This window comes from Cervus canadensis, chromosome 32, assembly GCF_019320065.1.
Source record: "Cervus canadensis isolate Bull #8, Minnesota chromosome 32, ASM1932006v1, whole genome shotgun sequence".
NCBI classification, from domain to species: domain Eukaryota; kingdom Metazoa; phylum Chordata; class Mammalia; order Artiodactyla; family Cervidae; genus Cervus; species Cervus canadensis.
Genome location: NC_057417.1, coordinates 39,693,211 through 39,715,872, shown reverse-complemented (window position 1 = coordinate 39,715,872; position 22,662 = coordinate 39,693,211). Strand labels below are relative to the sequence as shown.

The 22,662-nt window shown below is 63.5% G+C and overlaps 4 protein-coding genes across 6 annotated transcripts; 3 read left to right on the top strand and 1 right to left on the bottom strand.

The window, feature by feature from the left end:
• The first annotated feature begins 349 nt into the window (after positions 1-349).
• On the top strand, positions 350-11,904 carry FBXL16 (F-box and leucine rich repeat protein 16). 2 transcript variants are annotated; one of them, XM_043456716.1, is made up of 6 exons: positions 350-741; positions 7,077-7,732; positions 8,647-9,155; positions 9,526-9,610; positions 9,901-9,964; positions 10,154-11,904. In XM_043456716.1, exons 2-6 carry the CDS (start codon positions 7,091-7,093, stop codon positions 10,300-10,302), a joined length of 1,449 nt encoding a protein of 482 aa, XP_043312651.1. In that variant the 5' UTR covers positions 350-741; positions 7,077-7,090; the 3' UTR covers positions 10,303-11,904. The 2 variants fall into 2 exon arrangements, with proteins under 2 accessions (XP_043312651.1, XP_043312650.1); XM_043456715.1 differs by having other exon boundaries at positions 351-736.
• A 920-nt stretch (positions 11,905-12,824) lies between these two features.
• On the top strand, positions 12,825-18,329 carry WDR24 (WD repeat domain 24). The gene is made up of 8 exons (XM_043456709.1): positions 12,825-14,147; positions 15,317-15,494; positions 15,634-16,306; positions 16,827-16,945; positions 17,024-17,145; positions 17,238-17,342; positions 17,434-17,774; positions 17,916-18,329. Exons 1-8 carry the CDS (start codon positions 13,667-13,669, stop codon positions 18,267-18,269), a joined length of 2,373 nt encoding a protein of 790 aa, XP_043312644.1. The 5' UTR covers positions 12,825-13,666; the 3' UTR covers positions 18,270-18,329.
• A 125-nt stretch (positions 18,330-18,454) lies between these two features.
• Positions 18,455-21,314, top strand: JMJD8 (jumonji domain containing 8). Of its 2 annotated transcripts, none has more exons than XM_043456726.1 (9): positions 18,455-18,649; positions 18,738-18,836; positions 19,023-19,071; positions 19,149-19,245; positions 19,335-19,403; positions 19,491-19,610; positions 19,697-19,746; positions 19,849-19,983; positions 20,076-21,314. In XM_043456726.1, exons 1-9 carry the CDS (start codon positions 18,558-18,560, stop codon positions 20,154-20,156), a joined length of 792 nt encoding a protein of 263 aa, XP_043312661.1. In that variant the 5' UTR covers positions 18,455-18,557; the 3' UTR covers positions 20,157-21,314. The 2 variants fall into 2 exon arrangements, with proteins under 2 accessions (XP_043312661.1, XP_043312660.1); XM_043456725.1 differs by having other exon boundaries at positions 18,456-18,649; positions 19,697-19,764.
• STUB1 (STIP1 homology and U-box containing protein 1) lies at positions 20,203-22,567 on the bottom strand. Its single transcript, XM_043456724.1, has 7 exons — positions 22,287-22,567; positions 21,601-21,799; positions 21,349-21,514; positions 21,077-21,164; positions 20,871-20,927; positions 20,667-20,783; positions 20,203-20,589 (listed from the first exon to the last, which is right to left on the bottom strand). The coding sequence occupies exons 1-7, from the start codon at positions 22,443-22,445 to the stop codon at positions 20,464-20,466; spliced, it is 912 nt and encodes a 303-aa protein (XP_043312659.1). The 5' UTR covers positions 22,446-22,567; the 3' UTR covers positions 20,203-20,463.
• Positions 22,568-22,662: the final 95 nt, after the last annotated feature.

The following is a 22,662-nucleotide window of genomic DNA, read 5'->3' as shown; positions in this document are numbered from 1 at the left end:
ATTCGGGGTCCCCGCCGCTCCTCCGAGGCAGGGTTCGCTCCAGCCTGGCTCTGCGTTCGCGGGCCTGGACCTTCCTTCGCCTCCCTCCTGCCCTCACCGGCCCTCCTCTTCGCTCCCCGCCCCGCCGCGCGCCGGGTTTGTTATTGTGCGGGCGCCCGTGGCAAGGGGGAGCGGGAGCCCGTGCCGGGCCGGCGCGTGCCCGTGGGCGCCGGGGCGGGAGCGCGCTGTGCGCGCGGGAGGGCGCGGCGCGGCGGGGCGGGGCGGGGCTCGGCATCCTCAGCACCCCCGCCCGGGCTCGCCAGCCCGGATTGGCTACCGGCGCCGGGAGCGCGCGAGGGAGCGGCGCGTAAGGCCGGGCGGGGGGCGCGCGCGGCGCCGCCGGCGGCCGCGGAGGAGCGCGGGGAGGAGGGCGGAGGAGGAGCGCGGGGAGGAGGGCGAGGGGAGGGAGGAGGCGCCCGCCCGGCTCCCTGCAAAGCGGCCTTATTTATCTGGGCACAGCCATAGCCTCCCCGGTGGGAGGCTCGGGGCGGCTGATCCTCTCCCACCGGGGAGCTCCTCTCGGGGCGCAGCGGAGGGGCCCGGCCAGGCCGGACGCGGGGCGCGGGGCGCGGCCGGGCCCTGCCGGCCAGGCCAGCACCTCGGTCGCCTCCCCGCTTCGCCGGTGCCCATGCCGGGCTCCCCATGACGGGAGGACGCCCGGTGGACAGCGTGGCATGAGCCAGGAGCCCGGGCCGAGGTAAGGTGTGTGCCGGGCCAGGCTACAAGGCGGGGAGGGGGCAGGCCACAACACCAAGAAGGCCACAATGAGCAGGAGGCGGGGAGGGGGCTTGGGACAGCGCCGCCACACACACCCCCCCTCCCCCGGGCTTACGTAACCGCAGCCCCTTCCCTGGCGGCTGCAGCTGGGCCTCCAGCCCTGCCGGGCCTCCCCCCAGCCCTTCACCCCAGTGGCTGCCTGGTTGAGGCCGGATCCCCATGGCAACTGAACCAAGGCTGTGGGTCGGTGCCACCGTGCTGTTCCCCCGTGGACGCCGAATTACAGGCCTCCAGCCGGGTTGCCTGGGTGAGGTCCCCGACCCCACAGCACTCGGAACTCCTCAGCCCAGCACCGTGAGCCCCTGGGCCTGGAGACAGGTGTTAGATACAGTTACACTCCAGGAGGAGCTTGTGAACGCGAGGCCGGTGGCTGACCTGCCCCTGGACACCTGAGCCCGGCCCTGCACGGAGCTGCCACAGTGGGAGGTCGAGAGGAAGGGAGGGCGCTGGCCACGTGTGCTCTGGAGGAGGGGCTGGGCGCTGGCCAAGGCTGGAGGGCCCCAGAAGCAGAGCTGGGCACCCTGAGACTTGCTGGAGGAGGGTCTGTCCTTCTGGGGGTTTGAGTGGGTCGAGGAGTCCCCCACCCATGACCCAAGAAGGAGAGAAGGTCTGGCTGTTGGAGCTTCCAAGAGCCTGCAGCCTGGCGGCTGCTCCTCCACCCCTCCCAGCCTCTGCAGGGGAGGCCTTCCCTCCATGGACAGGGCCCATGGACCAGGGTCAGCCCAGGGCCCCCTGGCGCTGGGCAGAGCCTGGGGCCCTTTCTGCCCACAGATGCCTTCGAAGGATACCGGACAGCAGCCTTGGGGCAGGAGGCCTGGCGGGTTGGGAGCCTGAGAGGTTTGGGCTCCCCCAGGGCGACTCACTGGCTCCACAGGAGATGGCCCTGGGGCTGGCCGAGGCTGTCTGGGGAGGAGGGGGATTCAAGGCCCAGTCCCAAACACGCAGAGCAGGGAGGCCATGCAGGCCCCAGGGGGCCCCAGGACTCACCTAGCCCAGTGCTTGCTGCCTCTGTGGCCTGGCTCCCCCTCACCAGGGGCCTGGGGGCATCTGCCTCCCCTTGCTGTGGGCCAGGCCTACGGGCATCTCTGATGCTGCAGAGGTTCACGGGGCCGATGCCGCCTTCCAGCTCACACCCACTTTCAGGGCACTTGCACAAATCCTGTCACCCACTGGTCAGAAGGAAACAAGTGGCTGGAGGTCGGAGCACCCAGACACTCAGGCTAGCTGGGCCCAGCCTCGAGAAGGGCTGTGCTGCGGGGACCAGGGAGACCTCTTGCCTGGAGGCTGGGGAAGGGGTTCCTGGGCTGGCACTGTGAGCTGTCTGCAGCCCCCGTCTCCTCACACGTGGGAGCTGCTGCTGTGTCTGAGGGCTGGCTTGAGGGACGAGCGGAGGTGGCAGCGAAGTGGGTGGCCCGGAACCTCCCCACCCAGTGGCCCGGGGGAGCCTCAGTCAGACCCATTGCAGAGGGTGGGCTTGGACACGTGCATCCCCTGGGCAGTGTTTGAGGCACTGGATGCCCCAGGCCCTGGAGGGCGCGGACCCTTCAGAGCAGAGAGGCCTGGAGCCTGGCACATACTCCTGGAGGCGCCCAGTCCCACGTGGTTGAGCTGCCCTGAGCTTGGCCACAGGACGTGCTCTGGTGGAGCACCAACTCGACTCTCTCTTGAGCCCCACATGCTGCCTTTCCAGAGCCCCAGGCGCCTGGGTGGGGCAACCCACACCCCTAAGCATCTCCGAGCTGGGGGCGGGAGGGGAGCGCTGCTGCTAGGACGTGTGCAACGTGGTAGGGATGTGAGTGTGCCTGAGTCACAGAGCTTTGTCACGGAATTTGTCAGCCCGCGCCGTGTCCCCAACCCCAAGCTACCCCGGTCGTCACCCCAGCCCCTGGGCTGCCGCTGCAGGTTGATCTGATATGAGCTTTTCTGGCTACCCATGCCCTGTCCAGCTCAATGGCCCTCAGCCAGTAGGGGGAACTGGTCAGTGCAGGTTCTACTGTTTTAGATGGGGTATCAGGGATGAGTAAAGAGACCTCTGAGCTGAGGACCATGACGGGTGGGTATGAGCACTCTTCCAGGGTATGAGCAGTCCCAAAGATGAGTGTCTCAGTGGCCGACACGCAGCTTACAGCCTCTGGAAGGAGAGCAGGGGCATGACAGGGGGCACGCTGGGAGAGGCCCCCGGCCCAGGGCTCCAGGCTGGGAGAGCATAGGGACTGAAGCAGAACAGAGCAGAGAAAGGAGGCAGCAGCAGGCGGGGTGGGTGGGTGGGGGCGCAGGGTTGCACTCTGGACAGCCATGCCTGGCTTGAGTCTTGGGAGTCAGACAGCTGGAGGACTTGGGGTCAAATCCTAGCTTTGTGCAACTTCTGAAAATGTACTCTGAAACTTGCTGTCCCGGCTTGTGGTTGGGCAGTGTGTGATTGGGCTGAGATCAGAAGTGCAGAGGGGGGATGTGGTGCTGGGAAGCTTCCCTCCCTTCTAATGCTTCCTGTCCCCTCCCCCCTGGTCCGGCCCGACCATGGGGAACAGGCAACCAGCACCCTCAACCCTGCAGCCCTCAAGGGGGGGACTCGGCCAAAAAGGACACACAAGCCGTCCCCTTCCTGAAGGTCTGAGTAAAGGCACAGCCCGCCCCAAGCCCCAGGGCCTTGGGAGCCTTCTCAGAGACCCTGGCATCACTCTCTCACTCCCCCATGGACACCGGCCTCTGTCACAACCTGGACTGAGGAGCTGAGCCACAGCCCTTCCGTCGACTGCCCTCCGTCCTGCCTCCGGGGAAACCACCCCTTTCTATATGACCCTGATCATTGGACTGGCATTCTTCATTCATTCAGCCACTCAGCCGTCATGCTGTCTGTCCTCAGGAAAGACAGACAGGTAGACAGTGATGATAGTCCACCTCATGGCGGACATCTGGAGATGCTTTCAGGCCAGGGGTCACATGGGGAGAGGCAGGGCGGTGCTCACACCGAAGGATAGAACAGGAGGAGCTTGCGGGGTTAAGGATCCCGGAGGCCTCCTGAGCAAGCAGGGGACCAGCATGTGCCCGGGCAGAGGGATAGGGGAGAACAGGACAGCAGGTCTGGCTGAACTGTAGGGTCAGGTCTGGAAAGGGGCTGGAAATGAGGCTCTAAGGTGGACTTTCTGGGTCTCGGGGCCCAGTGACTTCATCTGTAGAAGAGGCAGCTCCTCAGGAAGCCCCAGCGTGGCCATCTCCAGACCTGGAAGCCACCAAGGTCTGGAGTCCTCGCAGGACTCACGTTGCTCCCCAGGTGCCCTCTGGCCCCCATGGTTCCCATGAGTCTGCTGGGGAAGCAGAGGCCTGGTTTGCTCCCCCTGATTCACCTCTGGCTCAGCTGGTGAAGACAAGAAGCTAAACTAGTGACCACCTCCCTCCTCCTGTGGTGAACCAGGAGCCCGGAGCCCCTGCAGCCATCACAGGAGAAGCCCTCCCCCAGAATCCCACCCTTCATGGAGACACAGCACATCAGGGGCTGAGGCTGAGAATAGTGCGAGCCTGACCGTCTTATTTTAAAAGCCTCTTTCCCTGCGCGTTAGCTGCTGGTGCTTCTCCCTAAAGGGGAGCAGTCCCCAGTGGACTGGCTGCCCCTGCCCCGTCCTGACAGGAAGACCAGGTGGGTCCTCCTGGACACACTGGGTGCAGTGGGGGCAGGTGCCAGGAAGGCGGAGGCTCTGCCACCGTCTGCTGGGTCAGGGGGTCAGAGCCAGGCTGAGGGGCCCCTTGCCTCACCGGCAGGAAGACCCATTTCTGATCTGAGCATTGTCCCAAAGCCCTGACCCCTGCGCTAAGGTGTGGCTGTTTCCAGTTTTGAGCTGAAGATCCAGGGCTCAGACTAAGTCAACGAGGCTGGAGTGTGAGGAGCAGCCGGAGTGCAAGACTGTGGACAAGGTCGGGGAGCAGCAGGCCTGCCTCTGAGGGAAGGATGCTCAAACCCAGAACGTAGGGGGCGGGGAGGCTAACCGACAGGCCGGCCAGGGGCTGTGGAAAGAGGGGCAGCCAGGCCTCGGACACTCCCTGCAGGCTGCTGTAAGCTCTTTTCCGTGGATGGGCTCCACCCAGAGGTCTGGGGGCTGGGGATGGGACTGTGGGTGTATGCAAATGTGAGTTCCTGTGGGGGACGGAAGGGAGCCCCGCGGATGCCCGGGGCATACACGTGATCCCCTCGACTCAGGCTCCACGTGCGCACCCATGGCTGGGAGAATTTTCAACCTAAATCGGCACTGCTCTTGAGTTATTTCTCCCTTGGTGCCGCCTCCGCCGCCTCCTCCTCCGGATCTTAGCCGAGCGGGCGTCTTCTCCCCCCTCCCCTCGCAAGCCTCCCGGGCCCCTCCCAGCCGAGCTGAGTTTGCCGGGCCGTACCCTACCCGCCGCGCGCTGCCGCTGTCCGTGGTGGCGCGGCCCGACCCGGCCCGGCCCCGGAGCTCGCACGAGGCGCCTGCGGGGGCGCTGTCCATGGTCCTGCCGCCGCCGGGCGCGCCCTGCTCTGGGGACGCAAAAAGTATTCAGACAGGGGCTGCCCCTCTAACCAGCGCAGCCCACACGAGGGAATTGCCAGGATACTCTCCCACCTGGCCCCAGGATGGGGGGGCACTTGTGGGCTTCATACTGTCCCTCCATGCGGCGCGGTTGTCCCAGGATGGCCCCTCCTATGTACTGGCATTAAGGGGTCTGGGGCAGCCCTCACGCTGGGCCACCCCTGCCACTGTGGGCAGCTGTAACTCCTGGGAGCCTCAGGTTCCTGGTGTGAAAACCGTGATCACAGCAGTGCTTCCCCTGTGCCCCCCAGCCGGGCTGTTGTGAGGCTGACATACACAATTATCCCAGTGGGCACTCGGCAAGTGCTGTTAGGGATGTCGTGTATTAGCCCAGGTGAGGAATGCAACTACCTGGTCATGACCTGCAATGAAGGGGCAGCCAAGGTGTGGGGGTCTCCTCTTGGGGCGTGGACTGGCAGCCTGAAGGTTCATGGCTACCAAGGCAGGAGGGCCTTTGGACTCAAAGCTGGGCTGGCAGCCACGAGGGCCATGTGTCCCAGTTAGACCCTTGGGCCCAGCCCAGGATGTGGAATGCCAGCCAGTGTTGTCCTGCCCAGGGCTTGGAAACCAGTGGGGGGTGTGATGCTGGGAAGGGCAGGGCGGGACCACTGGCCCCCGCCCCCCCGGGGCCAGCAAGCTCCCTGTGAGCCTCGCCCTGCACTTATCCTCTTCTTCTCGTGCTGTTCCATGGGGCATGTCGTCACCCCCAGGCTTTGAAGTGAGGACAGTGAGGCTCGGAGCAGGTAAAGGGCTCCCCAAGGCCACACAGCCATTTGGGGTGACCTCCTTGCTGAGTGTCAGAGGTGGGGACGGCAGGAGATCTGCAACGAGAGGCAGATGGTAGCCCTGTGAGGGACCCACTGCCTCTTCTCTCTGGGGTCATCTGCATCCAGTGCCCTCTGCCACCCATTCACAGCCTTGGAGGCCTGAGCAGGGGGACCGGGGGTGGTCTCAGCCCCACCCTGTGGGAAGATCCCTACACATAGCCTTCCGCAGCCAGTTCTCTGTCTGTGTCTTGGCTCCACCACTTACTGTGACCTCAGGCAAGCAATTCACACTGCCTCAAGCTATGGTTTCCTCATCTGTACAATGGGTACAATCATCAAAGCCTCATCCTCCATGGGTTGAGTGGAAGATTAAGGAAACAATATGTGTGCAGGGCTCATAGTGCTGGCATCACCGTGAGTACCCTGGGAAGACACTTGCCCTTTCTCTGGGTACGTTCTGAGCCACAGAATCTCCTGCAGCCACGGAGATTCTCAGTGCATGAGCCTCAGATGGAGCACTTAAACCATTCCAGAGAGCATAGAGGAGTGGCCAGAGAATGCCCCAAACCCTCAGTTCCCCAGCCCTGCCTGGCAGAGAGAGGCCTGGCAGGCACCGATGGTGGGCAGCAGAGGTGAAGGGGGCAGTCACCAGTGAGTGTCCCTCCACCTCTGTTCTGTCCTCCATAGAACCTGGGGGTCAAAAAGCTCTGTGGTGGGTGGAGGTTGAGCTCAGTGCATACAGCAGGTGCTCGGGAGTGTCGTAGTCATGACCAGCCCTGCCTTCCTGCACCTGCTCAGTCAGGGAGGCAGGGCTTACACTCAGACCCTTTCTCTTGGGCGATTCTGAGAATGGCCTGGGAGGGGCCGCCGGGGGGATGGGGCGGAGCCTAGTCCTCCTGCACAGGACTCACTGCCGTCTCCTGGACCCTGTCTGCAGCCCGAGCGAGGAAGATGTCGAGCCCGGGCATCGACGGCGACCCCAAGCCTCCATGCTTGCCTCGCAATGGCCTGGTGAAGTTGCCGGGCCAGCCCAACGGCCTGGGCGCAGCCAGCATCACCAAGGGCACGCCAGCTGCCAAGAACCGCCCTTGCCAGCCACCCCCGCCCACCCTCCCACCACCCAGCCTGGCTGCCCCGCCGCCCCGGGCTGCCCTGGCCGGGGGCCTGTGCCCCCAGGCAGGGCTCCCCCTTGGTGGACCAGCCTTAGTCCCAGTGTCCGGGCCCCCAGCAGAGCGACCACCCCTGGCCACAGATGAGAAGATCCTCAATGGCCTCTTCTGGTACTTCTCGGCCTGCGAGAAGTGTGTGCTGGCGCAGGTGTGCAAGGCCTGGAGGCGTGTGCTCTACCAGCCCAAGTTCTGGGCGGGCCTCACGCCTGTGTTGCACGCCAAGGAGCTCTACACAGTGCTGCCTGGAGGTGAGAAGGAGTTCGTGAACCTGCAGGGCTTCGCGGCACGTGGCTTTGAGGGTTTCTGCCTGGTCGGCGTCTCTGACTTGGACATCTGTGAGTTCATCGACAACTACGCGCTCTCCAAGAAGGGCGTCAAGGCCATGAGCCTCAAGCGCTCCACCATCACTGACGCCGGCCTGGAGGTGCGCACGGCCACGGGCCCAGAGGAGCAGGGGTGGGGGCTGGGCCAGGCAGCAGCCATTCAGCACGTGTGTGTTGGTGAGGGCGGGGAGAAGCTTTCACAGGCAAGCAGCAAAGTGGCCGAGGGTGGGGCTGGTGCCCTGAGGAGTGTGGTTCTGGGGTGGGGGGGAGCAGGGCTGGCTACTTAGTTTGGGGGATCTAGTTCAAAATGAAAATTCGGGTTCTTTGCTCAAAGATAACTAAGGATTTCAAGACAGTAACAGCAATGCAGGGGCTTCCCAGTTATTGCTAAAGAACCCACCTGCCAGTGGAGGAGACAGCTTCAGTCCCTGGGTTGGAAAGATCCCCTGGAGGAGGGTATGGCAACCCACTCTAGTATTTTTGCCTGGAGAATCCCATGGACAGAGCTTGCAAAGTTGGACACAACTCAACTGACTTAGCACTCATGCATGCAACAGCAAAGCAGACAAATGTGAGACCCTGCATGCCGAGAAGGTCGCCTTGGGTAGGGAGGATGCTGGAGGAGGTGGGAGAAGCAGGGGCAAAGGTCAGAGGAGCAGCTGTGGAGGTGGCCCCTTCCCCAGGAATCATTGCATCATTAACACCAAGGGCTCTGAGCACCTGCTCCAGCCTGGCCTCGGACTCCCAGATCTCCTGTGCCCTGCCTCCTCTCTTAAGAATGTTGTTTATATGTAACGAACACACTGTAAAGTGCACTTGGCAGAGTCCAGCTTGATGGGTGTTTACACTGTCTGCACCCTCAAGAACACAGCTTCCTGCCCCTCGGCAGGCTCCTTCCACCCTGTCTGCTATCAGCCCGCCATGCCCGTGGGGAGTGTCATGCCTGGGAAACCACGGTAGGCTTGAGTTCCATGGAGGCCTCCTGACCCCCTCCTGACCCTGCACCTGTCCGCAGGTGATGCTGGAGCAGATGCAGGGCGTGGTGCGCCTGGAGCTGTCAGGTTGCAACGACTTCACCGAGGCTGGGCTGTGGTCCAGCCTGAGTGCGCGGATCACCTCGCTGAGCGTGAGCGACTGCATCAACGTGGCCGACGACGCCATCGCGGCCATCTCGCAGCTGCTGCCCAACCTGGCCGAGCTGAGCTTGCAGGCCTACCACGTGACGGACACAGCCCTGGCCTACTTCACGGCGCGCCAGGGCCACAGCACGCACACGCTGCGCCTGCTCTCCTGCTGGGAGATCACCAACCATGGCGTGGTCAACGTGGTGCACAGCCTGCCCAACCTCACCGCGCTCAGCCTCTCTGGCTGCTCCAAGGTCACGGACGACGGCGTGGAGCTCGTGGCCGAGAACCTGCGGAAGCTCCGCAGCCTCGACCTCTCCTGGTGCCCGCGCATCACTGACATGGCGCTCGAGTATGTAGCCTGTGACCTGCATCGCCTGGAGGAGCTTGTGCTGGACAGGTGTGCACGGCCCCACCCCTAGGCCACGGAGGGCAGGGCCAGGCGAGGCTGCTGGAACTCTATGAAGGGAGCCTAGTGGACAAGCCTGGAGCTAGAGGGGGGCTGCAGTGAGGGGAACGGGGCCCTCACAAGAGGCTAACCTAGTGTGGACTATAACAAGGGGGCGGGGCTGAGCAGTGCCCGCCCCCCACCCCCCCGCCGGGAATACGACCGAGGGGCCAGTTGGGGGCGGAGCCTGGGTGGGGCGCGGCACCGTGGGGCAGAAAGGTAGCTCAGCTCCGGGCGTCTGGGGCGGAAAAGGAAGGGGCCGGAGCTGAGGGGCGGGGACAGGTGTTTTGAAGGTGGGCAACCCCTTCTGTTGCGGCCACAGGTGTGTACGCATCACGGACACTGGCCTCAGCTATTTGTCCACCATGTCGTCCCTCCGCAGCCTCTACCTGCGATGGTGCTGCCAGGTATCAGCCCTCCACGCCTCCAGAGACTGGGGAGTAGGCGGGGGAGGTGGGGGGGCGCGGGGAAAGCCCCCACCCAGATATGCCGCTGACCTGCACCCGGCCCACTCAGATCCTGTAAGGAAGTCTGGGATCCCTTCACACCCAAGCGGCGCGCACGGAGTCCCCAGGGCCCTCAGCGACTCCGTGGGGACCTGAGAACCTAACCCCTGCCCCCTACGGCCTGACGCTAGGAGTGGGGCTCCCTCGAGGCGCGAACGGAAATAGCTAACTCGCCCCGCCTTCCCGCCCAGGTGCAGGACTTCGGGCTGAAGCACCTCCTGGCCATGAGGAGTCTGCGTCTCTTGTCTCTGGCAGGTGAGACCCTGTGCCGCCCTCCTGGGCAGTGGCCACTCATCCCCACCTAGGCCGACTCCGCCAGCACTGTCGGGACCCTAGTGCAGACCCACTCCTGGTGTTGACTCGCCGTGGCGCAGGTCCCACCGGGCCAGAGGGCGGAGTCTCGCCCCGCCCGGGCCACGCCCACTAAGCCCCGCCCCTCCGCAGGCTGCCCGCTGCTGACCGCCACGGGGCTGTCCGGCCTGGTGCAGCTGCAGGACCTGGAGGAGCTGGAGCTGACCAACTGCCCCGGAGCCACCCCCGAGCTCTTCAAGTACTTCTCGCAGCATCTGCCCCGCTGCCTCGTCGTCGAGTAGTCGGGGCCTCCCCGCCCTCGGCCCCTCGCTCTCCTCCCCGCCCCGCCCCGAGCAGGGAGGGCGGCGGGCGGGCCAGCCCCGCGCACGCACGCACGCACGCTCGGGGAATTTGTGCATGCCCCTCGCGCCCGCAACTGCACGCCCGCCCTTCGCCACGCCACAGTCGCCTCCATCGTTCGCCCGCCCGCCGGAGGGGGAGCGCTGGGGCTCGGTCCTGGGGGCGCTTTGAGTTCGCCAGACGGCCGCCCCTACCGCCTTCTCCGCCACACCCCGCTCTGTCTCCCCACCCCGGGCAGGGCCCAGGGGGATTGAGGGGAGCTGGGTCCCCTAGGACACAGGGGCCCGGAAGAGCACCCAGGGCTTTCCGCACCTTCCACTGCACCGCGCCTGGAGCCCTCCGAGGGGTGCGAGGGGAAACAGGCCGCCGCCAAAGCCATGGCCCGCCCAGGAGCCCAAGTCCCACCCGCCCTTCCCCCACTCATGCCAGCCTGACCCCCAGCGACCTCCCCTCTTCCTTGCCGCTGTGTGAGACAGGCCCGGCTCGCCCCACCCCCACCCCCACCCCCAGGCCTAAGGTCCTTGGACCCTGGCTAGGCTAGGGCAGAACTGGATTAGGAGAGGGGCCACCAGGCTGACAGTGACCTTGGCATAATCAACATTAGCCCAGCTGGCCCCAGTCCACCTTAAACCAGGGGTGGCATCGCTACCTTGAGAGGCCTGCAGCTGGAGCGACCATTAGGGCCTGCAGGCCTTGGGAGCAGTCCTGAGTGGACCCTGCCCCGCAACCCTTGTAGCCAGCTGGGCCCAGGCCCCTCAGTGGAACACTTCATGCTGGGCAGGTCTCCACCAGGTGGAAGCTGGAAAGGGGGGCCCTAGCCAGTGACCGATCTTCCAGTGACCAGCTCCCCCTCAACACCCAGAGGGAGAGCTCCTTTGTAGCCACAGCCTCCCTTTCCCCAGCTTCCCAGACTTCCACCTGCCCACGTGGGCTCACCGTGTTCTGTCCAGTCCCAAGACATCGGGAAGTCCTGGGGTGCTGGCCCATCTTGGCGATTGCTGAGGAGGGGGCTGGGACCCCTTTCCATCCCAACCTTGAGCACCCACACCCTATCTTGGGACACTCCCCCCCACCCCAATCTGGTTGGAAGAGAGTAGCCAGTTTCCAGAGAGCCAGAGAGTGAAAGAGAGAGAGAGAAAGAGAAAGAGCGAGCGAGAGATGCTGTTGAAGAGAGACAGTTCAACAGCCCAAAGATTTCCCTGCCCTTGGAGCGCTGGTCAGAGGCTCCAGGGCGGAGATGGTCAGGAGCCAGTTTCTTCAGCCTCTCCTCCCCACAGCTCCCAGTGGGGAGGGGCAGCTGTCCATTTGTCCAAAGTATTAATGCAACTGAAGCTGTGATATTTCCAACGACTGTAGGAGGAAAAATTAGGGGGACAGAGGAAAACAAAACCAACCAACCCCTAAAATCATTTTCTTATTGTACATAACGACCTCATTCTCCTGTATATGCGGAAGATATAACCTTATATTTGGTAAGTGTTTCTTGTGCTATTTTATCACGTGACCTGTTTATAAAAATATATATTAAAAAAGTTGTAAAAACACATGTCTGAATTGTTTTTAGGTCATCACACCACGGTAGAGGGAAGGTGTTATCTGTCCTGAGTGGCCCAAGTCTGAATTTTTGTGCACCCCTCATCAGGTTTATTGGTTCTTTCAATAAACATGCAGAGACTGGTAACACTGTGCCAGACTGGAAACCCAGCAGTGACCACCACAGAAGGCCCCTAACCTCTCACTGTGTCAGCGGGGACAGACGCTAAAATCATTACATATAACACTCCTTCCAAAATATCTAGGATCTAGCCCATTCTTACAAGGACAAAAATGAGGGCTGCTAGGGGTATCCTAGAAGATCACAGTGCAGCAAGCACAGGTCAGGGCGCATACCCAGGAGAGAAAGGGCGGCTCAGAGAGGGTCACTGATTGAACCTTTTGTGTGAGCAGGTCCAGTCAGGCACCAGAGCTCTTGGAGACAGACGGATGCGAGTTCACACTCGTGTGAAATAGATGTAATCAGTATACCGGGGAACTGGTTGTGACGAGCGCCGTGGAGGCCACTTAGATGGGATGGCTGGGAAAGGCCTCTAAAAACGTGCCATTGAAGCTGAACTCTGAGGGATGAGAAGAAGCGTTCTGGGGAGGACACCGAGCAAGCACACGCGATGACCGTGAGGAAGGCAAGGGCTCGGCCGGCTGGCAGCCGCCTGGCGGGAGGTGCGCGGGGAGGACGCGGCCGGGAGCTCGGGATTTGCCTCCCAGCGCGGTGAGGACGTGTGGAGGCCCGCAGGCCGGAGTCCCTGGCTGTGCCAGGCTCAGATGAGACGGGAGGGGGGGACCTCTGGAGAGCCGCTAGGAGGCTGTTCCCGGGTCCGAAGAGGGCGAAAAAGAAGGCGGAGACGGAGGAGGGGCGTGGGGCCAGCCTGGGGGTGCCTGAGCTTGCTGATGGACCATGGGGCAGAGATGAGCACTAGAGTTAAAATAACGCGAGTAAAAGAGGAAGAGGAAGAATACCGGAGGCGGAATCTGCGGAACCTCTCCCCGGCCTCTGCTCGCCCCTCCGCCTCCACGGCGCGCTCCCGTTCCGGAACTCTTGTAGTGTGGGCACCCGCTTCCGGCGCGGGGCTGGAAAGAAAAGGACCACGTTCGGCGTGGGGCGGGACGGAGAAGGGCTGTTTCCGGCGCGGCCGTTCCTCCCCGGCTCGGCAGTTTCGGGAAATGGCTCAGGTGCCCGCAGAAGGAGAGACTTCTCCGTTCCTCCGGTTCTGTTCCCGTTGTCTCAGCTCCCGCCGCAACCTCCGCGCCGCCGGGCTCTCCTGAGCGGTCGCGCCAGCCACCCCTCGGTCTCCGTAAACAGCTCGGTCCCGAAAGTCCCTCTGACCCTCGTGCCTCTGTAGCCTGTGTTCTCCGGGCGCCTCTGGTCTTCCCGCCCCTTTTCCAGAGGCCGACTGTGCACGGTGGGAGCCATCTGGCTTCCCTGACGGGACTGACTGCCCGAAGGTCCAGTGACCATCCTGATCTGGCAGTTAGGGTGTTGGAGAAGTGGCCTGGCCTGGGGCTGACCAGGTAAGGTCTCCCCCAGAAGTCAGACATGGGGCTGGCTAGCCTCAGGGCAGCCATGGCGTCCTCCGACTGCCCGGCCAGGGTGATGAAACTTGCCTGTCAGACCGACTAACGGTGGACTCCTCTGGACTAAGCAGTTTTGGAGGAACCACCCAGAGTGAAGGGTCTGAACGGACACGCCCCTGCCGCTAGGCTGACCAGGCCTGCCCATTTCGCCGATCTGTCCTCGCCACCCCTGCAGCCATGGAGAAGATGTCCCGCGTGACCACGGCCCTCAGTGGGAGCGTGCTGACGGGTCGCACCATGCACTGCCACCTGGATGCTCCGGCGAACGCCATCAGCGTGTGCCGTGACGCGGCCCAGGTGGTCGTAGCAGGCCGCAGCATTTTCAAGATCTATGCCATTGAGGAGGAGCAGTTTGTGGAGAAGCTGAACCTGCGCGTGGGCCGCAAGCCCTCCCTCAACCTGAGCTGTGCAGATGTTGTCTGGCACCAGATGGACGAGAACCTGCTGGCCACGGCGGCCACCAATGGCGTGGTGGTCACCTGGAACCTGGGCCGGCCGTCCCGCAACAAGCAGGACCAGCTGTTCACGGAGCACAAGCGCACGGTGAACAAAGTCTGCTTCCACCCCACTGAGGCCCACGTGCTGCTCAGCGGCTCCCAGGATGGCTTCATGAAGTGCTTTGACCTGCGCAGGAAGGACTCTGTCAGCACCTTCTCGGGTGAGGCCCCGGGAGGCAGGTCGGGCAGGTGTGCATCTCTGCAGGTGGCCGGCCTGTCTAGGCAGGTTGAGAAGCGCTGTGTGTGACAGAGGCCCTCAGGTGTGCTCCCAGAGGGCTTCCTGAAGGAGGAGCCAGCTGAGCTGGCACTGGAGGAGGGGGTGCTGGTCAGCAGGGAAGGGGCAGGGGTGGGCCTGGTGGAAGTGTGAGGGGTACCTGGAGTGTGGGCACAGCGTTGATGCACTTGCAGGGCCAGCAGGAGGCGAGGGTAGTGTGGGATCAGGGAGAGGGCAAGTGGGTGGCTGCCCTGGCGGCTTAACCTCCTCTCGCCATGCCTCAGAACCCCAGGCCACCTCATTGCGTGAAGTCTGCTTCCAGGGTGCTCAGCCAGGGAAGCAGTGGGGAGTGGGGCACTGCCTGGTTCCCCCCTCCCCCCAGTTTCCTTCCCAGCAGGCCCAGCTCCTGACACCCCTGCCTTGAGCCAGCTCTCCTTTTTACCTCGATGAGACCAAATGAAGGACAGGGCAGAGCCCTCAGATAATCAGGGAGTCTCTTACGACAGCCCTTGAGCTCCCTGTGCGGGGGAAAGCTGGGTGCTGCATTCGGAGGCTCCTGGTGTGGTGGTTCTCAGGGCTGGACGTGTCCCCTCAAGGTCTCCAGTCCTTGGGGGCTGGCCAACCTGGCAGCTCCAGCTCAAGGTGTAGGGCCTGGGCAGAGCCCGGAGCATTCTATCCCTGCCTCCTGGGGTCTGAGGCTTCCAGACGATTGTATTTGGCCCACCAAGGCTCCTGTTCACACAGTGCTCTGACACCTGCTCCTGAAGCAGTGACAGCTTTGCACGAGAATGGATGTCAGATGCAGAATCCAGAGAAAATCAAGGTCCAGGAGTCTGTTAAAAACCACCTGATGCCTGGTGTCCCTCTCACCTGCCTAGGCTATTGCCATGCCTGCTTTGCCATGCCTCTCTTCGCCCCTGTCCACTTTGGACAGGCCTTGGCAGTGTCTACGCCACCCTCCGGGCCTTCTAGTCTGGGCCACGAGCAGGCATGCAACACCAGCCCACATCCATTCCGAGGAATCCCTCTTGGCTGCTTGCTCTCCCCTCTGGAGCTCCTATGGGCCACCCCGTCCCCCACCCCCAACCTTCTCCCTCCACTAATGTCCGCTCACAGGCCAGTCTGAGAGCGTTCGTGATGTCCAGTTCAGCATCCGGGACTACTTCACCTTCGCGTCCACCTTCGAGAATGGCAATGTGCAGCTCTGGGACATTCGGCGGCCTGACCGCTGTGAGCGAATGTTCACAGCCCACAATGGGCCTGTATTCTGCTGCGACTGGCACCCCGAAGACAGGTGTGGGTAGGGGCCAGGGCAGCAGGGCAGGGTGGGTGGGCTTGTGGAAGGGCTCTCTCACTGCCTCAAGACCCGTGAGACAGTGGGGAGCCCTCGCACCCCGAAGGAGGTCACTGGGGACTTCATGTGCCTTCCCCAGGGGCTGGCTGGCCACAGGTGGGCGTGACAAGATGGTGAAGGTCTGGGACATGGCCACACACCGTGCCAAGGAGGTGCACTGCGTGCAGACCATCGCCTCCGTAGCCAGAGTCAAGTGGAGGCCCGAGTGCCGCCACCACCTCGCCACATGCTCCATGATGGTGGACCACAACGTCTACGTGTGGGACGTGCGCCGCCCCTTTGTGCCTGCTGCCATGTTTGAGGAGCACCGGGATGTCACGACGGGCATCGCCTGGCGCCACCCACATGACCCCTCCTTCCTGCTCTCCGGCTCCAAGGACAGCACTCTGTGTCAGCACCTGTTCCGCGACGCCAGCCAGCCTGTTGAGCGTGCCAACCCTGAGGGCCTCTGCTATGGCCTCTTTGGGGACCTGGCCTTCGCAGCCAAGGAGAGCCTCGTGGCCACTGAGTCGGGGCGCAAACCCTATGCTGGGGATCGGCGCCACCCCATCTTCTTCAAGCGCAAGCTGGACCCTGCCGAGCCCTTTGCAGGCCTCGCCTCCAGTGCCCTCAATGTCTTTGAGATAGAACCCGGCAGTGGCAGCATGAGCTGGTTCGTGGACACAGCCGAGCGTTATGCCCTGGCCGGCCGACCACTGGCTGAACTCTGTGACCACAATGCGAAAGTGGCTCGAGAGCTTGGCCGCAACCAGGTACACAGGGTGGGCTGAGGGCCAGGATCTTGGTACAGGGCCTGGAGCTCCTCTGACAGATGCGGCTGGACCCTGCCCTGAGTTCAGAGTTCAGCTCTGGCTGAGGACACCCCCAGCTTGCCCCAGTAACTGAGAGTGTACAGAGCCCCAGGAGTGGGCTGACGCCAGTGCCATTCCTGGGGTTGCAGGCCTGGGTGTTGTGGGGTCTTGGCCCCTCTTGGTTTGTCCTTGCTTCTAGACTTCCCAGGGTGTCCAGCCCTACAGAGAATGTCCACATTGCCTTTCTCATCACCTCCCTGGGACCTCAGGCCCATTTCCATGTTTCCTTTGCCCCTACAGGATGGAGGCTAGGGTGTTTGTTTTTCCTGTGGGCCTCGGCTTCCCACCTGGGGTGGGACAGGACATTGGGTCCCTGGGGCAGCTGAAAGCTGAGGGTTTGTGGTTCTATCCAGGCAGAGGGGGGCTTGTGCAGGGTGCCAGGGACCCAGGACCCCCATGAGTGACTAGTGCCCACCCCTAGGTGGCTCAGACATGGACCATGCTCCGGATCATCTACTGTAGTCCTGGCCTGGTGCCCACCACCAATCTCAACCACAGTGTGGGCAAGGGCAGCTCCTGTGGCCTGCCCCTCATGAACAGGTAGACACCTGGGGGCGGCTTTCCCCAGAGGGTGGGACTGCTGGTACCTACCCACCCATCGGCCCTCCCTGCCCCTAGTTTCAACCTGAAGGATATGGCCCCAGGGCTGGGCAGTGAGACTCGGCTGGACCGCAGCAAGGGTGATACACGGAGCGACACAGTGCTGCTGGACTCCTCAGCCACGCTTATAACCAACGAAGGTAGGGTGGGGGCGGGCAGAGGGCCTGCGTGGGAGTGGGGCTGGGTCTCCCAGCGTGAGGCAGTCCTGGAATGGCCTCCCTCCCTTGGACAGATAATGAGGAGACTGAGGGCAGTGACGTGCCCACTGATTACCTGCTGGGCGACGTGGAAGGTGAGGACGATGAGCTTTACCTGTTGGATCCGGAACATGCCCACTGTAAGTGGGGGCGTGGGGAAGGGGTGGGGTGGGGCTGGGAGGCAGGGCCAGAGGCTCAGAGCCTGCCTACCCTTCCTGCCTATGTGTCAAGCCGAGGAGCCCGAGTATGTGCTGCCCCAGGAGGCCTTCCCCCTGCGCCACGAGATTGTGGACACCCCACCGGGGCCCGAGCACCTGCAAGACAAGGCCGACTCGCCCCACGTGAGCGGCAGTGAGGCCGATGCAGCCTCCCTGATGCCTGTGGACTCCTCCTTCTCGCTCATCTCTGTCTCGCACGCGCTGTGTGACAGCCGCCTGCCGCCCGACTTCTTCAGTGCCCTGGTGTGTGACATGCTGCGCTTCTATGCCGAGCAGGGTGACGTGCAGATGGCAGTGTCCGTGCTCATTGTGCTGGGTGAGCGTGTGCGCAAGGACATCGACGAGCAGACCCAGGTGGGTGACAGGGTCTGGGGGGTCTCCCCGGAGCAGCTGCCACCCCGAAGACTGCCCCTGCACGCCCCACCTACACCCGCACCTGTGTCTGTGCCCAGGGAAGCCCGGGCTCTTACTCCACCCTCCCTGTCCTGCCGCCAGGAGCACTGGTACACGTCCTACATCGACCTGCTGCAGCGCTTCTGCCTCTGGAACGTGTCCAACCAAGTGGTCAAGCTCAGCACCAGTCGCGCCATCAGCTGCCTCAACCAGGCCTCCACCACCCTGCATGTCAACTGTAGTCACTGCAAGCGGCCCATGAGCAGCCGGGGCTGGGTGTGCGACCGCTGCCGCCGCTGCGCCAGCATGTGCGCCGTCTGCCACCACGTGGTCAAGGGGCTCTTCGTGTGGTGCCAGGGCTGCAGCCACGGCGGCCACCTGCAGCACATCATGAAGTGGCTGGAGGGCAGCTCCCACTGCCCCGCCGGCTGCGGCCACCTGTGCGAGTACTCCTGACCCGCTGCCGGGCTGGTGGGGACGGGCTTGTGAACCAAATAAAGGACGCGGGAGACTTTCTGAGCGGCTTGTTACCTGCTCGCGTCGCTTGGAGTCAGGTCCCCGCGCAGCCTCCTCTGCCGGGCGGAGGGCGGGGCCTCCAAGACGCGGGAGCCAATAGCAGCCCTTGGAGTGGCCTTCGCCCCGCCCCCCGGAAGCGCCCCCTCCTTCCGGGCCGAAGGAAGCGGCCCCCGAGCCGGTCGGTAGCCTCGCGGCGGCGCTCCTGGCGTGCCTCGCGGCGGCGGGTTCATGGCGCTGGGGGTGCGGCCGCTTCTGTGGCTCGCGCTCTGGACGCTGGCGGTTCCCGCCCGGAGCTCCGGGGAGGACGCCGACGGAGGGTGGTGAGCGGCGCCGGGCGGGGCGAGGCGGGACGAGGCGGGGCGGGGAGCGCGGCGGGGCGGCCGGCCAACTGAGCCGCTGTGTCGGCAGGCGGCGGCCCGGGCCCGGGGCGCCGGCGGCCGTGACGGAGGAGGAGCACTGCACTGTGGAGCGCCGGGCCGACCTCAGCTACGCCGAGTTCGTGCAGCGGTACTTGCACCCTCCTGCGGGGCCACACCTCCCGGAAACCTGTCCCTAGAGCTGTCCCCTGCACCGCCGAGGACGCGCACTGTTCCTCCCTAGGCCGCTTCCCCTTGAGCCCCTTCGAGCGCGTGTGGGCGGGAGCCGAGGGTGGGCGCGGGTCAGACCTGGCCGTGACCCTGCCCTTCCTTCTAGCTACGCCTTTTCCAGACCTGTCATTCTGCGGGGGCTCACGGACAATTCGGTGAGTATTCACGCCCCTCTCGACCACCATTCTCCAGTGCAGGGCCCCGCCCCTAAGTCCTTTCTCTACCTCCGCAGAGGTTCCGGGACCTATGCACCCGTCAGAGGCTGTTAGCCTCCTTTGGAGACAGCGTGGTCCGGTTGAGCACCGCTAACACCTACTCCTACCAGAAAGGTGAGCTGCCCCACCTTGCAGCCCAGCCTACTTGCCAGCATCTTGCAGGCAGCACCAACTAGTCCTGACCAACGCCTTTCAAACTGCAGTGGACCTGCCCTTTCAGAAGTATGTGGAGCAGATGCTGCACCCCCAGGACCCCATCTCCATGGGCAATGGTGAGCCAGACAGGTGGCCATGGGTGTGTATGTGTGTGGGGGGGTGACTTGGAGATCCCCGTTTCCTCCTGTGTTTTCTGCTGGCAGACACTCTGTACTTTTTTGGGGACAACAACTTCACTGAATGGGCCTCCCTCTTTCGACACTATTCTCCACCTCCGTTCAGCCTACTGGGTACAACTCCTGCTTACAGCTTTGGGATTGCAGGTGGGTGCCTTGCCGGATGAGGGGACTTGGGGGCTGGGTGGGGAGGATTAAGCTTGGCAACCAGGTGCTCATAACTCGCCCCACAGGAGCTGGCTCTGGGGTGCCCTTCCACTGGCACGGACCCGGGTTCTCGGAGGTGATCTATGGCCGCAAGGTCAGCACAGGGTGTGGGCTGAGACTCTGGGTTCACTGACCAAAACACAAAGCATAACTTTGCTGCTCCCTCCCCAACCCCCAGCGCTGGTTCCTGTACCCTCCTGAGAAGACACCGGAATTCCACCCCAACAAAACCACACTGGCCTGGCTCCGGGACACATACCCGGCCCTGACACCATCTGCACGGCCCCTGGAATGCACTATCCAGGCTGGTGAGGTCAGTGGCTGGCAGGCAAGGGCCAGGCTGAGCCGGGCCAAGGACCCCCAGCCAACCCATCAACCCACATGTCCCCCCCTACCCCTTGCCAGGTGCTGTATTTCCCTGACCGATGGTGGCATGCCACACTCAACCTCGACACCAGCGTCTTCATCTCTACCTTCCTCAGCTAGCCAAAGGGGGTGGCTGGCGAGCCCACTGCACACCAGCACACATCCCTGCAGTGCTCACAGGTTTTATTACAGGGACAGAGGTGGTGGCAGCAGCCTCAGCCCAGCCCACCCTCACCCCGCTTTTCTGGCCCAGAAGGAGGATGAGAGGCGCCTTGCCCAGCAGAACTGATGAGGGTGGGGATGGGGACACCAGGGTAGGGATCCAGGGACACAAACTATATACAGAAAACTAGGGGCTACTGCCCCAAGGCCCTCCTGAGCAAGGATACTGGGCAAGGCAGGTGGGTGGCCCATACACCCACCCTGCTCAGTAATCCTCTACCCAGCCATTCTCAGAGATGAAGGCATCGATGACCTCTTTCATGGCCAGGTTGGGGATGAGCTGTTCCTGGGTCAGGGGGCTCCGAGTCACAGGGTCAAAATGGCCCACGCGCTGTAGTGACAATAGGATCAGAATTAGGAGCTGCTCAATAGGTGGGGGTTCCGCTGCCAACACCCACAGGCCCTCACCTGCAGGTGCTCCTCGATGTCCTTGCGGTCGTAAGTGATGCCGCTGGGCGTGATGCAGGGCTCCCGCATCAGCTCAAAGCTGATCTTGCCGCACAGGTAGTCGGGGATGTCTCGCTTCTGCAGCACACAGGGTAGGGTCAGGTCAGGGGCTGGGAAGGGGCACTGCTCTGGCTACCCACAGGCCCCAGAGGACGGGCAGCTCACCTTTCTCTTCTCATCTACCTGGGAGAAGAGCTCGTCCATGTCTGCCAAGTACTTGTCCTGCAAAGAACCAAGCAGCCACTTGTGGGCCTGACACCCCTCTCCCCTCCCCAGGCACCGAGACACACAGACCCGACAGGAGCCGGGGCACCTCACATCACAGCACGCGCACACACACAGGACCCACACTTGGGCTGGGGCACCCTCACATGCTTGGCTTCAATGCAGGCCTGCTGGGCCCGTATGTGGCTGTCGTCCTCATCACCCTCGTGGTTCCGCTGACACTCTTCCAGTTCCCTGGGGGTTGACCAAAAGGTGATCAAAGATGGGTCTGGCCAGGGGCAGTCAGACTCCACTCCAGTCTTAGGCTCATTCAGGCCTCATTCCCCTCCATCTCCTGCGTGCCAGAGTTGGCCTTCAATAAACATTTGTGTTCACACCTCAGAATTAACCTGAGTGGTGACTAGAGGGGGGAGCCCACCTCTCACGCTCAGCCACAATGAGCCGTGTGAGGTAAGAGTGCAGCTCATTTTCCTGGTGGATGCGTCGCTCCTCGATGCTGTTCCAGCGCTTCTTCTTTGCGATGCGCAGAGCACTGGGGATGTCGTCCCCAAAGTTGAGCCGCTGCTCTTTGGCCAGGTTGTAGGCTGGGGGATAGAGTATATGGGTAAACCTCAGCCGGTCCACCCACCTGGTCCCAGGCACCCTGGAGCCGGCTAGCCTGTAAGCCCACCTCGCTGCAGGTTGGCAATAGCCTCATCATAGCTTTCCATCTCCAGCTGGCACTGCCCCAGGAAGAAGTGTGCCTTCACAGACTGCCCGTCCAGCTCCAGGGCGCGCCGACAGTCAGCCAGGGCTTGCTCATGCTGCTGCATCTTCAGGTAGCACAGTGCCCGGTTGGTGTAATACACTGCCACCAAGGGGTTCCGGGTCTGGGGACCAAGGCCAGACCAGTCAGCATGAGGGAGTGAGCTCAGCCTGCCCACTCTGTCCCAACTTGAGGCCCACAGTTGGGACCAAGACACTAGCGTTTTCTCAGCTTCCAAGCCCCTGGGTTCTGAGGGAGGGTGAAGCCTACGTGAGCCCACTCTCTGGACTCCAATAAGTCTTGTGAAGGTAGCTTTCCCAGACTCGTGGAAATCCCCAGCATCGCGTTTTACTCAAGGGGCAAGGGTGCCTGGTCCCCAGCCCAGTGGGCCTCGAACACCTACAGTTCCCACCCAACACAGTTCTCTGGCAACCCGCACTGGCTCGGGAAAGGCGCGGCCTTGGCCCCAGACCCCAAGCACCCACCCCTCCCTCCGAAAGTCTGGCGGGCACGGCCCGACGTGTTCTGGGGAGGGCGCGGGGCAGAAGCCGCAGCCCGGCCCCTCCCCTGGCTCGGACGCCAAGCCCCTCCCGCAGCGCGGGCGCACTCACGATGGCGCGGCCGTAGCAGGCCGCCGCCTCCGGGTACTTGCGGCCCACGAAGAGCCGGTTGCCCTGCTCCTTGAGCTCCTGTGCGCTCGGGCTCTTCTCGGGGCTGCCGCCGCCGGCGCCCAGCCGTGCGCCGCCCTCCTTCTCCTCCTTGCCCTTCATGGCGCCGCGCGGCACCGCCTGGGCTCCGCTCCCAGGCTCCGCGCCCAGCCCGCCCTGCCCCCGCAGCCCGAGCCCGCGATCCGCTCGGGCCCGGTCCAGCGCTCCGCCACCGGAACTTCCGGTCTGCAGGTGGGCGGGGCCGGCGGAGCGGACCGCCGCGCGGGTGGGCGGGGCCGCGCGTGCCCCCGGCGCGCTGCGGGGGCGGGGCCGGCGGGGA

Excerpts from the sequence above, each read along its gene's own strand:
- WDR24 (XM_043456709.1), top strand. The coding sequence starts at position 13,667 with ATGGAGAAGATGTCCCGCGTGACCACGGCCCTCAGTGGGAGCGTGCTG. Across the intron at positions 16,307-16,826 it reads GAGAGCTTGGCCGCAACCAG|GTGGCTCAGACATGGACCAT; the intron begins GTACACAGGGTG and ends GCCCACCCCTAG. Across the intron at positions 17,146-17,237 it reads CACGCTTATAACCAACGAAG|ATAATGAGGAGACTGAGGGC; the intron begins GTAGGGTGGGGG and ends TCCCTTGGACAG.
- STUB1 (XM_043456724.1), bottom strand. The coding sequence starts at position 22,445 with ATGAAGGGCAAGGAGGAGAAGGAGGGCGGCGCACGGCTGGGCGCCGGC. Across the intron at positions 21,165-21,348 it reads ATTGTGGCTGAGCGTGAGAG|GGAACTGGAAGAGTGTCAGC; the intron begins GTGGGCTCCCCC and ends GTCAACCCCCAG. Across the intron at positions 20,784-20,870 it reads AGGTAGATGAGAAGAGAAAG|AAGCGAGACATCCCCGACTA; the intron begins GTGAGCTGCCCG and ends TGTGTGCTGCAG.
- JMJD8 (XM_043456725.1), top strand. The coding sequence starts at position 18,558 with ATGGCGCTGGGGGTGCGGCCGCTTCTGTGGCTCGCGCTCTGGACGCTG. Across the intron at positions 18,650-18,737 it reads GAGGACGCCGACGGAGGGTG|GCGGCGGCCCGGGCCCGGGG; the intron begins GTGAGCGGCGCC and ends CTGTGTCGGCAG. Across the intron at positions 19,611-19,696 it reads TTACAGCTTTGGGATTGCAG|GAGCTGGCTCTGGGGTGCCC; the intron begins GTGGGTGCCTTG and ends CTCGCCCCACAG.
- FBXL16 (XM_043456716.1), top strand. The coding sequence starts at position 7,091 with ATGTCGAGCCCGGGCATCGACGGCGACCCCAAGCCTCCATGCTTGCCT. Across the intron at positions 9,156-9,525 it reads GAGGAGCTTGTGCTGGACAG|GTGTGTACGCATCACGGACA; the intron begins GTGTGCACGGCC and ends TTGCGGCCACAG. Across the intron at positions 9,965-10,153 it reads GCGTCTCTTGTCTCTGGCAG|GCTGCCCGCTGCTGACCGCC; the intron begins GTGAGACCCTGT and ends GCCCCTCCGCAG.